General features: G+C 39.6%; 1 protein-coding gene across 2 annotated transcripts; it reads left to right on the top strand.

Moving 5' to 3' along the window:
• The first annotated feature begins 4,813 nt into the window (after positions 1 to 4,813).
• Positions 4,814 to 11,320, top strand: LOC143436401 (olfactory receptor 6C4-like). Of its 2 annotated transcripts, none has more exons than XM_076920730.1 (4): positions 4,814 to 5,350; positions 7,424 to 7,561; positions 8,791 to 8,902; positions 9,510 to 11,320. In XM_076920730.1, the coding sequence occupies exons 3-4, from the start codon at positions 8,868 to 8,870 to the stop codon at positions 10,453 to 10,455; spliced, it is 981 nt and encodes a 326-aa protein (XP_076776845.1). In that variant the 5' UTR covers positions 4,814 to 5,350; positions 7,424 to 7,561; positions 8,791 to 8,867; the 3' UTR covers positions 10,456 to 11,320. The 2 variants fall into 2 exon arrangements, with proteins under 2 accessions (XP_076776845.1, XP_076776846.1); XM_076920731.1 differs by having other exon boundaries at positions 7,419 to 7,561.
• The last annotated feature ends 6,278 nt before the right edge of the window (positions 11,321 to 17,598 follow it).

Genomic DNA, 17,598 nt, shown 5'->3' with positions numbered 1-17,598 from the left:
ATTTTGCTTGTTCATCATTACATAAGATCGGGCCATGTGACATATGTGCTCAGCACCAATTGAGAATGACCACGTGGCAGGTTTTGATTGGAGAGGACACAGAGATTTAAGGGCTGGGAGCTAGAGCTCAGGGGCTTTTTCAGTACTTCAAGGTTCCTGAATAAACTGTGTTGGGAAGAAGATCCCATGTCCGTTGTCTTTTGTCTGCTGGTCGGTTCAGGAGGCGACAGAGGAGAAGCTAGGTGATGAGAGAGAGAAAGAGAAAGAGAGGGGGGGACATGGAGGCAGATGTTCTCATGTCTCCACCAGTCAAAGATAGTTGATATATCTAGGTTGGGTATTGGGTTACACTTCTGATTGAGCATTACCGAACTTATAAAGCCATTGATTAACATTTTTTTAAAAATTGTATAAAAGCCAAAAGGAAAAGGGGGCATGAGATAGGGGTTTTCTAGGGAGGGGAATTGGGGAAAGGAGATGGCATCTGAAATGTAAATAAACTATCCAATAAAAAATAAAATAAAAAAAGAAAATTTGAAACACACAAAAGTCCATATTACTTCACCCTTTAGTTCTTTACTTCTCTCAAGATGTTTCCTTCATGGTGTCCGATGCCTGAAATTCTAGATCTCAGAAAGTAGTTGCACAAAGATTCAGAGTACAAGACTAGCCTGAGTTACACAATGGGTAATGGTTGTTCCCTATGGTGGTTCCCTGTTTTATCTTCTTAGCTAAGACTTTCAAGAATAATGGGTGTATGTATTAAATATTCAGTGGGAAGAGTTGTGTCAACAGTGACTGAATTAGCAAGAATTGAAATATTTATTGAACTCAACTATTAGTGAACAATTCTATGCAAAATAAAGATGCAGACAAATTTCAGAGATTTTTATGTTTATATAACAGCATTCTTTTACACAAACATCTGTTGCAACTTTTCTGACCTCCCATCTGTGGACTTCCTGGTGTCATGGACCTAATTCCTTCCTAAATACATATATATTCACTATGTAGCACCATTAGAAACCTAGTGGACAAAAACTGTGCCCCTCTGAAACAACCATCTTTAGTGCCTGGCATCTGGTGAATACTCTGAATACTTAATACAATAATGTCTCTTGTTTACATTCATCCATACCCGAAAACTGTCTCATCATTTTAGTACCGAGCCTTGTTATAGAACCCATACCCTCAGGTGTGTCTCCTTTCTTCCTGATCGTCTCTATTATTATTAACTCTTGTATTTAAAATGTATATTTAAATATCTTTTAATAAATACCAACTCTGCTTCATACTGGCTAGTCCTGAAATTCTTCTTGTGTCAAAGACAAGGATCCAGTTATATCTGAACCAAGGTCCCTAAACTGAACATAGGGTCAGGAACTGTCTCTACTGAAATTGACTTATTCTGAATATGACTTTCATTTCTCAGACCAGTATTATTATCTAACTAAAAACCTTGATGCCATTTTTACCATTGTGTTACCTCATGATGCTTTTAGGATTTATTTGTTTGATTTTATGAGTGTTTTACTGAATGTATGTGTATGTGCACCACATGAGTGCCTGGTACCCATGGAAGAAAGGAATCTGTTTTTAAATTTATATTTTTAATACTTGTTTTGTTGCTCCCCTTTTCAGTCCCCCCTTCAAGAGGCCTTCATATCATCCCCCTCCCCTTTGCATCTGACAGGGTATTCCTCACCCCAAATCCCTCATCCAACCACCCACCTTCAACTTGCATCCAAGTAGTGGTTTTCCATTTGGCATGTTTATTTTCACAGAATTAGCTCTTTGATGAATTGTTTGCACAAGTTTCTTTCTTTGTATCTTTATTTATTTATTTATTTATTTATTTATTTATTATTTCATTCTTATTAATTGCTGCTGTGATTTTGTTTTTTCCCCATTTACTATCTGATAATTTGCTTTGTTCTTGTTTTCCAAAAAACTTAACACATATCATTTGTTTGTCTGAAATCACTTGCATTTTTGTGGCATTTATTACTGCAACCTTCCCTCTTAGGATGGCCTTAATTCTGTCCGATCTTGTCTTGACTATGTTCTTTTTTCTCATTGAGTTTATGTACTTTTTATTGCTGTAAATATCTAGCTTTATTTCATTGAGGTCAAATAGAATATATGGTATTACTTTTATTTTTTTCATATTTGTTGAGACTTACTGTGTATACTAATATTTGAGCAATTCTTTTAGAAGGTTCCATGGGATGCTCATATGTATTCTGTAGTGGGTGGGTTGTTCTACAGATATCTGCTAAATACATTTGATTTAAGAACATAAGTCCAATGATTCTGGGTTTTTCTTTTCAGAGCTGTAGGGCTGACAAGATGACTGGTCTCTTAGTAAGAATAGGGTATTGAAGTCACCACAATAACTGTGTTGTGGTTAACTTCTTGGATTAACATCTAGTAGTATTTGTAGTGTGAAATTAAATGTGCCTGTGTTTCGGGTGCATATGTTTAATATGTAATATCCTCTTAGTGTATTGTTCCATTGACGTATATAAAGTATCTTTCTTTGTGTCTTCTGAATATTTTTAGCTTGAAGTCTATTTTGCCAGATGTTAGAATATCTACTAATGCTTTGGTTTTAGTTCTATTTGCTTAGAATATCATTTCTGCCTGTTTACCCTGAGGTGGTATGTAACTTGACCACACATGATTTTCCAATCTGAGCTCCATTTCTCACTCTAAATTCCCAAGAAAGAGATTATAACTCTTTGAGTTTGTCTCCAGTCTATGTCTAGTGCACATTTCTCTGGTCTGTTTCATTATTCTCTGGTTTTCCCAAAATAAAGTGTGAATGTGGATGAGCTGACCCACAATACCCACTATAAAACAATGTCTTTCTAGCCTCCTAGGTCAAGTATTACCCAAGGCTCTGTAGTAGCTTACACAAGCCTTTCTTCCTTATCATACTGTTCTTGCGTTATGATTACCTCTCTGATTTTTTATTCCTACTGTAATAGTATATATGTGTGCCTCCAGTAACCTCTCAACATTATGTCTTTCTAAAGATTTCTGTATGCTATAATTATGTATCACATAAGCTTCCTCAAATGTTTATGATTGCCACATTTATCAATGAGATATTCCTATCTAGAGTCAAACAAAGTTGGAGGTGGGGCAATTTCACGAGTTAAAAGCAGATTGATTGTCTATAAGCAGCCTCAAATCAGCAAATAGAATCTAAAATTGCTGTTACATATAGTAGGTTGGCCCTTGGCCAAAGACAAGCACCAATCTTTCCAAGACCTTGTGCCTCTGCATCAGCAGATCTTAAAACCCTCTTGTCAAGGGGACTTTTAACTGCTGTTGGGAGAGTCACATGGCAATTATCCCCATGTAAAAATCTAGAGAATGGGGTTGTATAGGTTTTTTTCAATATTAAAAATGATAGAGCAAGAATGCCCATAAGTATTTTGAAGGACAGTCTTATGGAAGAGATAAAGTAAAGACACAGCATCTCTAATCTTCCATCACAAGACTATGATCAAGGCACAAATGCTGTTAGGAAAGAAGAGGAACTGCAGGACATGGTGCTACAACCTGCCCATCACCCATGCTCCTTGACCAGTGTGTGAGTTCACCACAGCAACACAAAGCAAAAACATTATGCCCAACACACAATCAGCTGCACAGAAAACATCTCATTTCCTATTTCCTGATATTATATTTAATCATTATTGTCACTGTCATTTCTTTGCGGCTTTTGTATTTTGCTAATTTTTATCTTTTATCATTTCATACATGTATATAATAAATTTGGTCATTTTCACCTCCCACTGGCCTATCTCAACACCCTCTCTCACCCACAAAAACCCTTCTTCTTCCCAATAAATCCTTCCACTTTCTTGTGAGTTATTGCTGCAGCTGCAGCTGTGGTTGTTGTTGCTGTTGCTGTTGCTGCTGCTGCTGCTGCTGCTGCTGCTGCTGCTGCTGCTGTTGAGTTTGCTTGATTGGTTTGGTTTTCTTTGTTTTCTTCTTTTGTGTTTCCTATTGAATTTAAGTAGGCTTTTTTATTCATTTTTCAAGCAAATCTTGGTTATTCCCATGAGTATGGATGAGCCTGCCACTGTCTTGCCCCTCACCATAGTCAAGAAGCACTTTGCCATTCACCACCAAGGTTTGGTCATGCCCCAGGTATAGCCAATGTCTGAATTCCATATTGGGCTGGAAAACTTTGATCTCCTATAAAGACAAGAAGTCCACCAGGTCATCAAAGTAGCAAACCACAACTAAGGTAGCCAATGAGAGATCAGAATCCAAGGATGGAGATGGAGTTACAAACTCCTTATCATCCAAGCACAGTGATATGATGTGTCTTAGCCTCTGTCAGGAAGGAATACAAAAGCTCAGTGATTATCAGGCAATTGTCATTCCCTCTGGGAAACTCCATCTTCACACAATCACTACCAGAGTCTCAGGGCCCTCATTGTTCCCAGCACCTCACTGGAATACTGAGGGCTTCATGCATGAACATACAGCATTATTTACAGGATCATGAACATCTTGGAAGTGGCTATCCAACTGAAGAAAATGACAACTTTTCCCTCATTTGCTGATGGCTTCCTCTTAGATTCCTCAGAGCCTTTTTAAACTTCTTCACCACTCCCCAATTAAAACTTCATGTTAAAGGTTCTTGGCAAGTAGTAGTGTTCATTAGCACACTCTAGGGGTGGGTCTCCTGGGATTTTCACTTCTTTCCTCAACTGACATGGTTGAGGTCTCCTCTGAATTGAGCTGTTTAAATATGCTTTAGAGGTAAGCTCTCATGAAATGCCCTTATACTCTGAGTTATTCAGAGGGCTGAGACAAAATCATTTGAGCTCAAGCAAGCCAGCAAAATAGCAAGACCCTGTTTCAAACAAACAAGCAAGTTAGTAAGACTGCTGCACCAAAGATGCTCAAATCTGCTAATCAGAGAAGAAACACATAACCAGACTCAGACCAATTAGAACAGACAAAGTGAGGCTTTGAAGACATACACCTTTATGAGGTTTTTATTAACATTTTATTAATTCATAACTTGAATAAGTCACATTTCAGAGATGCTGGATATCCAGGTGTCAGTAAATTAATACATTTATGTTAACATGGAATGAAGTCACAAATGAATGCTAAATTGATCATAGAAAGATGAGTAGGCTTATCCTATTAAATTTTTTTAATTTGTGAATTGTTGTGAATAATTATTTCATTAAAAAGCAATGATGAACAAGCAGGCAAGCCTTACACCATTTTCCATCTGTTCCTGGCTCTTAAGTCGTGATGCTTCTCATGGACATTCGTGATTAGAATCACACAGAATTTGTTCTAAAGGCCAAAGGTATGTATTGTCTAAGTTTATAGCTGCATTAACATTATTTTTGTGATGTTAAATCATAAAGTTGTACATCTTTTTATTAAAACACATGCTTGTTTTACAACATTGAAACAACAATTACAGCTATAAAACAAAATGGCATCTGATAATGTTTTCTGTTTCCAGATCTTTGACTATGTCCTTAGCAGTGTATCAAATACATCTTTCCAAATGAGTTCAGATAAGTTTTCCATTTATTTTTATTGATCTAAAGTGCATTTTGTAATTCATACATAACAAAAGTATTATATTAATGAAAATTCACATTGTTCCCAACTTTTAGCCAGGCATAATATTGCATACTTCTAAGCTCAGTACTTAGATTCTTGGGAGACTGATGCAGATGGAGGGTGATTGTGGCCAGTCTTGGCTTTGCAGAAAGACTCTCACTCAATTTTTTTCAACTTTTATTATTTACAAAGCCAAAACAGATACCTTTGTACAATTATTAATGCAGAATTATATGGAATGTACACGTAGTATTTCAAATGACAACATGGAACACTTTACAAAAATAATAATAATCATTACCAGAAGATGCCAGAACCTGGAACTTCAAGATTGGACCATATGTCTTGTTAATAATACATTCTTGGAGAAAACAAGAAGAATAGGTTCCTCAAGTTTCAGATATGCTCAGGATGGGGTCATAGGCTTTCCTTATTACAGTGATCTTAAAAATCAAAACAACATAAATTACAAAAAAATCTTGATATTCAAGGCTTCTAGGTGGAACACTAACCTTTCTGGAAAAGAGTAATATGACCAGTGACCTGGAGTACCTTTCCTGATTTCCTGCTGAAACTATGTCTATAGGAGAAGGAAAGAGACAGCACTCATCCAGGAGGCTGGGTGAATATAGAAGGAAGTCCCAGTCACTGACAAGCAACTCCCCTTTCAGTGATAATGCAAAGCAGTACCTGAAAGTCCCTCCTTAAATCATTTAATCTCTTTCCTTCACTATAACAGATCACTTGGTGCCCTGAAAACGAAACTCAAGGTATAATTCTGTAACAAATAAGCTTTATACACACTGTCTTTCTAGCCAATTTCCAATATTGTGTCAGATGAAATTAATGTTTCCTTTCCCCCGCCCAGATCTCCTCTGTTCATCAGTTCCTCTCACACAATGTGTTCTTTGATGTGTTCTATACATGAAACTGTCTTGCTCCACTATAACTCCCCTTTAGGAAATATCCTTATTTACCTTTCAATTGTTAGAGAGTTTTTTCTGAGTATACATCATTCTATATTTTTCAGCTTTTAGAATAAGACATCTGATGCAACTCTGTTGTTTCTGCCTCTGTGTGTGTGTGTGTGTGTGTGTGTGTGTGTGTGTGTGTGTGAGTTGGCCTTTTGTCCCTTATAGCTTTTAGTAAAGTTTCTTTGCTTTTTACTCTTGACATCTTCACTAAGATATGTTATGGGAAGGTTCTGTACTGGTCTTGACTATTAAAGGTCTTAAATGCTCTCTGTGTACAGATGTCTAATTTTTCCCCTAGGATTGGAATATTTCTACTATAATTTCATTAAATAAAATAGCTATGCCTAATGACTGTATCAGCTCCCTCTTCCCCATCAATGGATCCTTAGATTTGAGCTCTTGAATATTCCAGACTTCTTGGAAGTTTGAATCACATTCATTCCATTTTTCTCCTTATATATGTCTGCATACATTATCATCTTAACTTTGTCCTCCATTCTCAAATTTTATTCTTCTGAATGATCTTTTATTAATGTTTTCTGTTATTTTGCTTTTAGTTGATTGATTCTTTCATTTGTAAAGTTTCTGTTACCTTCTTTCTCAGTTCTGTTTACTTTCTCAACTTACTTGCTCAATTTTTCTTTCTTTTTGTTGAATTTCTTCCCCAAGTCATTGACCTTTTTTTTAAAACTTTGGTAGCTTTATTGTCTAGGTTTTGAATTGATGTTCTTGCCTTGTGAATGTATTTATTCCAGTCATATATAGTGTCAGGGATCCTTTTAAAAATGGACTTTGGATTTCCTCTCTGATCTTTCATCTATGTTCTAGTCCAGGTGCCTTTCATTGTATTGAGATTGTGAGAAGCAGCCAAAGTACAGAGATTTGCAAGGGTGAAGAGGCTGCCATTGTCTAGTTATCAAGTATTGCTCTGGAACTTCAGAATTTGGAGACACTACAGCACTGAAGGGCAGGTAGGTGGCTGAGAAGTTAATTGACCTACTAAGCTCAGACTTGTGGCTGTCAAACTCCAGGGTTACTCTCAGCTAAGGTCTGTCCCCTTCCTCCTGAGGGTGGAGTCATTCACATCACTATCTGAGCCAAGCCTCCTACAATTTGTCAGCACCTGGTCTGCCTGCTTTTCACTCTTGCCCTTTAGGCTGTGTCACAATGAGTCTGTGGCTGGTTCAATTCAGGTTCTCTGATTTCTTGTGATTCTTGGTTCTCAAGCACCTACAATTTTGAGTAATAGGTTTCCTCTATAAATGCCATCTGTGGTGGTGGTGTGGATATGCTTGGCCCATGGGAAAGTAGCACTATTGAGAGGTGTGGCTTTATTAGAGGAAGTATGTAATTGTAGATATGGAGCGTTGAGGTCTCATATGTACTCAAGACTGGCCAGTGTGATTCAGAGCCTCCTGGCTGCCTTTGAAAGACAGTCTCCTCCTGGCTGCCTTCAGATCAAGAAGTGGAACTCTTGGCTCCTCCATCACCAAGTCTGCCTGCATGATGTCAGGCTTCCCACCACGATGATGATGGACTAAACCTCTGAAACTATAAACCAGCCCTCAATTAAATGTTTGCCTTTATAAAAGTTGCCTCAGTCACAGTGTCTCTTCACAATACTAAAACCCTAAATAAGATCCCATCCTTCCACAGCCCTCTAAATTATACACTGTGCACAATTTCCAAAGCTCTTCTTTTTTTTTTCCTTCAGAAGTAATTGTCTTTCTTATTCTGACTCTTCTTCACTGGGTCACACAGAGGCAGGTTCTAGCACATCATCTTATTCAGAAGTCTCTAGCAGAAATAGCTTAAGAAAATGGTGAATGAAGATGTTTGTGTCAAATTATATATTGTGTTATCTACTGCACATAATTTTGATAAGGAACTTAGAACTCAGAGCTATGGGGAAGACTCTAGGAATAGTCAAGGAAATGGGGCTCTTACAATAGTTCCATAAATATTCACAAACATATTCCTCATCTAAATAAACGCTATTTACTTGAGTTCTCAAGGTAGAATGTAAACAGCCCCCATCTATCTAAGGTTTTCATTAGAAACTCTTAAATGAGGTTTGGACCTTTTGACTTGAAATTTTATCCTCTAGCCTCAATAAAAATCACACACTTACCAATAAATATAAGTACAGAAGAAATGCAGGAGCAGTAATCTAACCGGAGATGCATCATCTGTTCTTTAGCTGACACCATCTAGGATGGAAGAAATGGGACCTGACAAGAAGATCCCCAAAGCCAATAAACATAAAAGATACTGGCAATGATGGACCACAGATTCCAAAACTCAGAAGGAAGGTGGGGACTTTTCAGTTACTATAAATTTTAATGAAATCATTTACCTACTGAAAGGTTCTTCAATTGTGAATTAACCTCATTTCTTCTCCTACGAAACCAAGTGAGAAAAATGAGCAAGATACCATTGCAGGGTTTGTCATACTAAAAGATCAAAAGTGTAGGAATGCTTCTGTTGTGTACTTGCTGGTAAACTTACCAGGCTCCAGGGAATAGTTCTAATCCAACACCACACAATTGGCTGTGGTTAAACTAAGTGGACCAGTCAGAGGACAAAACTAAAAGTCATGGGAAAGTGACAGATCAAGAGGAGGGTAGGGGAGAGACAATAACCAGAACACATTATAAACATAAATAAAACTGTCAAAAAATAACTGAATCATATTTTAGTAAAGGCTTGTTCAAACAAAACTTAAAAACAGAAAATAATTTGGGTGTTTGCTCAGAAGAAAAGCATGCAGAAATTTGTAAGTAAGATGGCTAGTAAGATGGCTCCTGCAGCCTGAGGGGAAGATGTTTGCTGCAATTCTACAGAAAAAAAAAATTTACCTATCTTAAATATTCTGAACTCCTGCCCTATCACTGACTCAACACCTCTGTGTATTCACAGGCAGCCAGTGTTAGCCATTAAAAATCAGACTGTGACTGAATTCATTCTGCTGGGGCTCACAGATGCCCCAGAGCTTCAAGTCTGTGTTTTCCTATTTCTCCTCCTCACATACATACTCAGCGTTCTAGGGAACCTGACCATCATTGTCCTCACACTGCTGGATTCCCACCTCCAGACACCCATGTACTTCTTCCTCAGGAACTTCTCCTTCCTCGAAATCTCATTCACATCCACTTTTACTCCTCGCATGCTCTTCAGCATCTCCACAGGAATTAAGACCATCAGCTTTGCTGGATGCTTCACTCAGTACTTCTTTGCCATCTTCTTAGGAGCCACTGAGTTTTACCTTCTGACTGCCATGTCCTATGACCGCTATGTGGCCATCTGCAAGCCCCTGCACTATACCACCATCATGAGCAACAGGGTCTGCACCCTGCTGGTCCTCTGCTCTTGGGTGAGTGGGTTCCTAATTATCTTATTCCCAATCATCCTGACCAGTCAACTGGATTTCTGTGGGTCCAATGTGCTCAATCATTATTGCTGTGATTATGGGCCCCTCATAGAAATAGCTTGTTCAGACACAAGACTGCTGGAACTCTTTGACTTTGCCTTAGCAGTCATGACCTTGATTGTTACCCTGGTGCTGGTGATTCTCTCCTACACAAGCATCATCAGGACCATTCTAAAGATCCCATCTGCACAGCAGAGAAAGAAGGCATTTTCCACATGTTCCTCCCACATGGTTGTCATCTCCCTCTCTTATGGAAGCTGCATCTTCATGTACATAAAGCCTTCAGCCACAGAAGGGGTTGCCTTCAGTAAGGGTGTAGCTGTACTCAATACCTCAGTTGCCCCTTTACTGAACCCATTCATTTACACTCTAAGAAATAAGCAGGTGAAACAAAGCTTCAAGGATATCACTAGGAAGATTGTAAATCTCCAATGAATCAGATGACCTCAGACTAAAGAGGAATTCTGGACAACAGTCATCAAGTCCATCCACACAGAAACTCAAAACCAGCTTCTCCTCCTAGTTAAAGCATCATCTGAGATGAATTTACCATGGAGACATCTCAACTTTACATTTTAGACTTTCAATGATTTTTGAGCAAGATATTTGTAGTGAGAGTTTTCGTTTTGGTTTTGGGTTTTTTTTTTTAATCCAGCTATGTTATATAAACATGTTTTTGTTTTAATCCCAGGTGTGGAATATGGGGTAGCTTCAGATTGCTCACAACAGCAGACTATTTGCCTCTGGCAGTGGTCTGGCAGAGGTGTGATTTGCCAGCTGCAAATAGTTTAATTCTGAAGACTCTAGAGATGGTAAAAATGCCAGAGCCCAGAGAAAAGCAACACTCTGAAGTGGAGGAAAAGAAGAGAACAGGGAGGCATGGCTGTTCCTCCTACTGGTTCCTGCTCCTGCTGCTGATCTTTGTGGGGGCCGACTTTTAGCAGAAATCGGCCATCAGCTTTGCAGCCATCTTGAGCCATATACCCTGACATGAGACTTGGATTACAATAGCCTACAACATCTGAGCACACTCCAATAATCTTGGTTTAGGTACCTTGGGTGTGTGAGATTAAAGGTGTGTGAGATTAAAGGTGTGTAATCTAAGAGTATGACTTAGAAGTGTAGAGATCAGATTTAGAGACAAGACCTAAGGGCATGATTAAAGGTGTGACCAAAAGGCATGGTTTAGAATATAAAAGGCAGAAGCAGACGGTAGAGAATCAAACACAGCAGACAGAGGAGACAGAGAAGCAGACACTTAGAGGAAGAGAGACTGAAGAATAAACGGGATTGAAACACACTCTGTCTGGTCTCCATTCTTCGAGTCCGTCCCCTCTCTCTTGCTAAACCCTGACCCGTGGACCAGAGCGGCAGCTTGGACAGGGATACAGTGGCTGCCAAAAGCGGGACAGCCCGGGCCTCAACATTTTGCTCGGGCCACAACATTTTTGGCTGCCCGAACAGGGACTAGTGTGGTTCCCAACATTTTTTGGCACCCGACCGTGGGGCTAGTGCGGTTCTCAACAGATCTTGCTAGTGGTCTAGAGAAAAGAAACAAGAAATCAGAGCTATCCTGACTATGAAAGTTGGACTTGCCTAAAGGAACTTGATGCCCCTATCCATCAGGAAGTAATTTAAAGAGACTTGTCCACACCCTCTTTCCCCTCTAACCTTCTCTCTTACCTAGTGTTGGAGTATTGGAAGGAATAAGGTTGGAAAGGGGGTAGAGATAAAAGAACCCAAATAAAATAAAAACAAGCCTACAGATATTTAAAAATACATGCACAAATGAATAGTCTTTTTCTCCTCCTGTCTTTCATAATATAGCTATTTAAAAGAGAAATACATTATTTGTTGTTGAATATGCTTGCTACAGGTATTTTAAGCAAGTATAATATAGCTTAATAGGTTCTCAGTTTGGGACCTAGCAAGATGGCTCAGTGACTGAAGGCACTTGCCATCAAGCATGACAACCTGAGTTCCACCCCTTGTGCTAACATAGTAGAAAGAATTGACTCCAGAAGAGTGTTCTAAGACTTCCACTTATAAGATGTTACACATGAACATGTACACACTTATATACACACTCACACCACATATATACTACACATGCACACAAAAGGTATTTATTTACATATTTATTTACTCTCTCTGTATCACCTCATCTGTGTGTTTGTTTGTGTGTTGGGAGGAAGGCACAGACAATATGTGAACACCAAAGGTGTGAACACCAAAGGATAAGTTGCAGGACTCAGTTCTTTTCTTCCACAAAGTGGGTCCCAGAGATGGGAAAAAAATCATGGGGCTTGGCCTAAAGTGCCTTTATCCTCTCAAACATCTCACTGATTCTGTGTTACTTATAATGCACCTAAAAGAGTGGCGGGTATCAGACCAAACTGTATCCTCTTTGTTGCTTAGTCCTGAGGGTGCCTATGTTTACATGGAGGAGTGGAACACTCTTAATCCCAACATGCAGTAGGCAGTGGAAAATGGAACGCTATGAATTTAAGACCAGTCTGGTCTACATAGTGAATTCCAAGCCAACCAAGACTACATAGTAGGGAGCTCGGGGGAAATACAAGTAATATGGACAATCATACATGTGAACTTTCTGCTAGCTCCCAACAGACACAGTATTTGGCTCTTTATGACACTTTACTCCCCTAAACCTGAACCTAGTGTTAGATATGTAAACTTAAGTCTTTGTTGTGAAATTCTAAACATTTATGATTTTGTCAGATGAACTAGAGACAAAGTTTATGTGCCAACAGGACAAACTATGAGATTCAGCAACTGAGAACCATGGCCACTCAGTGTACCAGCCACCTGGCTGTGCTGTATAGCACAGATCCTGACACAACCATTATCTGAAGCAGTGACAAGAAACTAAGAGTCCAGGGGAGAGGGCAAAAAGCAAAGAGTCAAACATCACACACATATATATATAATCCAGACTATGGATTATCCCACCCATCTGAAACCAGGAGGGGTTGTGGGTTGGGTCTTCCCCTTTAAATTGAGAGCTGAACATTAAAGCTTGGGGCCTTGATTGTTGCGCGCGCCTCTCGAGTCCCCTTCGCCCGCAAAAAAGGACACAAGAGACAGTATTCGGGTAGTTACTACAAACGAGGCTTTACTCTGTATCACAGACGTGAAGAACGCAGAAGGGCTGAAGACAGGAAGAGGCCCCGCTTAAATACACCCTAGAGTGATGTATTCACTTCTGATTGGCTGTTCACTCACTACCCAATATTACGCCTCGGGATTGGCCAGTGACTTTGGCGGGCTTTCTGCCTTTGCAGCTTCGCAGTTACTTGTTTACTACTGGGAAGACACGATACCAGCGCCATCTTGGAATGGCGAACGTATAACCGCTGACCACAGCTTCCTACACTTGATCAGAGAACTTTGTCTTGGCCTCATCTCTTCTCGCCCTCCTTCCCCTTTTATTCCCAGCCCCCCTTTCAGGTGAACCCAGTTGACTTGTGGCCTCGGGCGGCTACAGATTGGCGCGCCAACGTGAGACTTGAAAACGGGGGACCAGCTGAGGAACACTGTCTTAGGTGGGGCCCCACAGAAAACGGGAATAAGAAGGTATCCCGCGCACTTAGGAAGTAGCAAACAGTATTGAAGCTAGCGCTAGTTAAGTTTGGGAGGCCATGTTTGCAGGAAGTGTGTTTTAGGGGATACGGTCTAGGTCAAATAGGTGTTGACCCGATGCCTAACTTTGCCTAGGAGGTGACAGTGAATTTCGGGATAGGAGAATTCTAAAAGGGCATTTGCCCGCAGCCTTCAAAAGCTGCTTCAGACGAGAGGAGCAGGGTTAGAAGAAATTGGAAAACTAAGAAAGCAGACACAACCATTTCCTAAAGAAAGGGATAAAGTGTTAGATCTTAAACTTCAGAGAGAGAACAGGTTTTGAAAAGCAGTTGTTCTCTCTCTGGGTTATGCCAGCAAAAAAATGAAAAGGCTGTTTCAGAGATCTCCTAGGAACAAGAGAAAATTCAGGAGACGTTTTAGACTTAGAGAAACTAAGAGAAATCTTTAGTTCTGCTTTCTTTGTTTATTGTCTTGTCCTTGGTGCACCAATGTCCAAGTGTCTCACTGTGTTTTCTGTCCACGTGCCTCGTTGTATGAATGATTGGTCGTCTATGTTTTATGTTCTATGTTTAATGTTTAAAAGATCGTTAAAATTGCTTGATTCAACACTTGGTCTAGTTTAACTTGGTTTTCAAAGGCAGTTTTAATATGCAGAGCAGCGGCTGATAAGTTTGCTTAACACCTTTAGCTAAAAGTCGAGCTGAGCTGGAAAGGCTACTTTTAAAGGGACAGGCAGGTTTCTTGGATTAAAATAGGAAGTTAAGAGTTATTTGTCGTGGAAAAATCTCAGTGATAAGGTGCTTTTATTTTAGAATTGTGGCTAGAAAAAGCGAGAAATTTTGTTTGGTTTAAATATATAAGATGTGTTGTTACTTCATTTTTGTTTGTAATTGGTTTTAACGTATAAATATGTTCTACATATTTTGGTTATAAATCATTGGCCTAAAGTTATTGGGTTTGATTAAAAATTTACAACTTTGGTAACAAAAAGTTGGCTTAAAACTGGTAACACAGGGTTAGTCATTCAAAAACCAGATGTATAAAAGATATAAAAGCAATGTCTATTTACTGAGATATTAAAGGCTGCACTATCGTGCATTCATATATGAGAACTGGCAGCCAAACTTTGTAATGTAAAAGTAATCCACTTGGTGTTGATTTTAGGGAAAATAGATTGCTTACATTGTTAAAAATTGGTTTTGTTTCCAAAAATTATGGTTATATGCTAATATTGCAAAGGAAACTTAAAAATGTGGTTAACTGCCAACATTCCTTTGGCTGCAGCTGACAGGCAGTTCAATCGTAAGCTTGAAAATTTTTTACCCACTTATGTTTATAGAAAGGCTAGAGCAGGTAGAGTTAAATAAAGAACAAACAAACAAACAAACAAACAAACAAAAACATGTACTGTTTCTTAACTTTATAAAACATTTAAAAGCTCACTGGATTGCCTGAACCCCAGGGCAATGCCAGAGCAGATTTGTATATTAGACAGATTATAGGCCTCGCAAATAATTGGCCATACTATCTTATTCTTTACAGCATCAAAATAGTAATAGCTTGATACAATAATTTGGCATTTCTAAAAAGTGTGCAAGTTAAATTGCAAAAACTTGCTTTTAATATTCTCAATGTTTTCATAATGGTGTTAAACCTTGAGGACTTATGTAATCAATTTTGGCAAATAGATGTTACTTATTTTTGATTTAAAAAAATTAAAATATGTACATGTGACTTGACACTTTTTAGGCTTTTTAGTTGCAACTACTTTAACAAGAGAAGCAACTAAAAATATAATTAGTTATTGCCTATATTATTTTCCTGTGCTTGGTGTTCCATACCAGACTAAGATAGGTAATGGAACTGGCTATTGCAGTTATTTGACTACAGTCAAACATTTGAGAGGTTTTGTTGACAACTTTATTACCAAGATTCCTTATTATCCTCAAGGACAAAAAAACTGTGAAAGAGAGGTTATGAGACTTTAATATCTTTATAACTCTCTGAGTGTGGGAAAAGCAACTATTGGTGCTTCCCTGATTTTACAAAAACTCTAAAAAGTTGGCTTTTTAAATTAAAGGGGGGGGGGGAGAATTATACCCTCCAAGGTCACCAAAAGCACATCTTGCTTTTGTGTTATTTCTTTTAAATTTTCTGCAAATTGATGTTAAAGGTCAGTCTGCAGCAGATCGCCACTGGCATCCAGTCACTTCCAGGGTCTAATGGAGAGACCCCCTAACTAATTTTTGGAATGGTCCTGACCCTGTCTTAATTTGGGTTCGTGGATCAGTCTGTATTTTTTTCAGAAAAAGAAAATGGAGCTCGATGGCTGTCTGAAAGATTGGTCTGTCAAGTGGACGCAGATCTTGAGCCTAATAATTATGATTCTGATAATGAAGAATCTGATAACAAATCTAGTCAGAGTGTGTTAGCCATGGAGGACCCAAGACTCTAGATAAGGTTGTTACTCTATCCAGGGTGTTCCCAAGTTTCATCTCCACCCAACCTAAAAGAGAGGGCTTCTGCCCCTAGACCAAGCAGAGAGGGGTCACCCAGAGCCCCCTCTGTCTGGCAATCTGAATTCTTGCTAAGGCTGTGAGGCGAAGCACTGCAAGGGAATATAAATAAAAGTTAAAAATATGTTTCTGGGTTCCCTGAGGGACAAGCCTGACTGCATAGGAGTTGATGTCAAAAGTATCCCCTCTCCAGGAAAAAGACATTGGGACGGGTATGGCCCTCAGGCCTTACTGGACAACGACAGGAGGACTGGAGCCATTACAAGGTCCCCTTTAATTACTGGATGTCAGGCCTCTATCCCCGCCTTGGTAAGATTAGAATTGCCACGGTCCTTTTATACTTGGAGAGGATATGAGATGTCAGGGACAGCCCTGCCTGTACACTGGGGGCCTAAATTCAGCAATAGGCCTGGCATTCATGCCTGCTAACAAAGTCTCGTGTCTCCATGGAAAAACACTGAAACAGAGGGCTATACTTGGCTTAGATAATCATGTTGCTGTTAACTTTTTAACCTTATGTCTCAAGCAGATAAGTTGCCTTCACACAAAGATCTCTCCCAACAAGCCCGGCTATTCGGTACCCCAGATGGGATGAAATTGTGTACCCCACACAGCTGCTTCTACTGGACCTGTTCCTCCTGACCTATCCTCAGATGGGCTCCATAAACCCTGGACAGCAGGACACAGCCAACTCTCCTACATCCCCCATACCCATTCTTCTAGGTTCCCCCTAGAGATACGTCACCCCCAATGTCAGCAGGAAGTAGCCAGATATCACGACGATGACCCTATTCCTGTTTCACCTCTCTCTTTTCTTTTTAAGTTAACCAAAACGGGGGAAACTGTACCTTCCCCCCACCATGAGCAAGCCTGAAGAGACCTTGTTTACCACAACAAGGTCAAGTGACAGGATCTAGGTGGAGTTACCCACCTTGGCTGCCTGGAACACAGAAGCAGAACTGCCCCTGGGCTTGCCTTGAGACATCTCCGGCCATGACCTGGAATGGACTATGGATTATCCCACCCATCTGAAACCAGGAGGGGTTATGGGTTGGGTCTTCCCCTTTAAATTGAGAGCTGAACATTAAAGCTTGGGGCCTTGATCAGAGAACTTTGTCTTGGCCTCATCTCTTCTCGCCCTCCTTCCCCTTTCATTCCCAGCCTCCCTTTCAGGTGAACCCAGTTGACTTGTGGCCGTGGGTGGCTACAAGAGATGAATATGAGAGTAAAGCCCCATGGACATCACTACAAGTCAAACTTCCCATTATGCCATCTCCAGACTGGTCATCCAGGGAACATGAGCACTAAAGGATGGAATGAGCACTAAAGGATGGAATTTTCCATTTAGTGGGTAGAACTAGAAAAATTACACTGAGTGAGATGATCTAGACCCTAAAAGACAAACTCTGAATATTTTCTCTGTGCCTTCAAATCCTTAGACTCTGTGTTTAATTCAGAGCCT

The sequence above is a fragment of the Arvicanthis niloticus genome, chromosome 22 (genome assembly GCF_011762505.2).
Source record: "Arvicanthis niloticus isolate mArvNil1 chromosome 22, mArvNil1.pat.X, whole genome shotgun sequence".
Taxonomy (NCBI): domain Eukaryota; kingdom Metazoa; phylum Chordata; class Mammalia; order Rodentia; family Muridae; genus Arvicanthis; species Arvicanthis niloticus.
Note: the sequence above shows the minus strand (reverse complement) of the source record. Positions and strands in the feature narration are given on the sequence as shown.

Coding starts and splice junctions, on each gene's coding strand:
- LOC143436401 (XM_076920730.1), top strand. CDS start 8,868: ATGATGGACCACAGATTCCAAAACTCAGAAGGAAG. Junction 8,903..9,509: donor TTCCAAAACTCAGAAGGAAG/GTGGGGACTTTT, acceptor GTGTATTCACAG/GCAGCCAGTGTTAGCCATTA.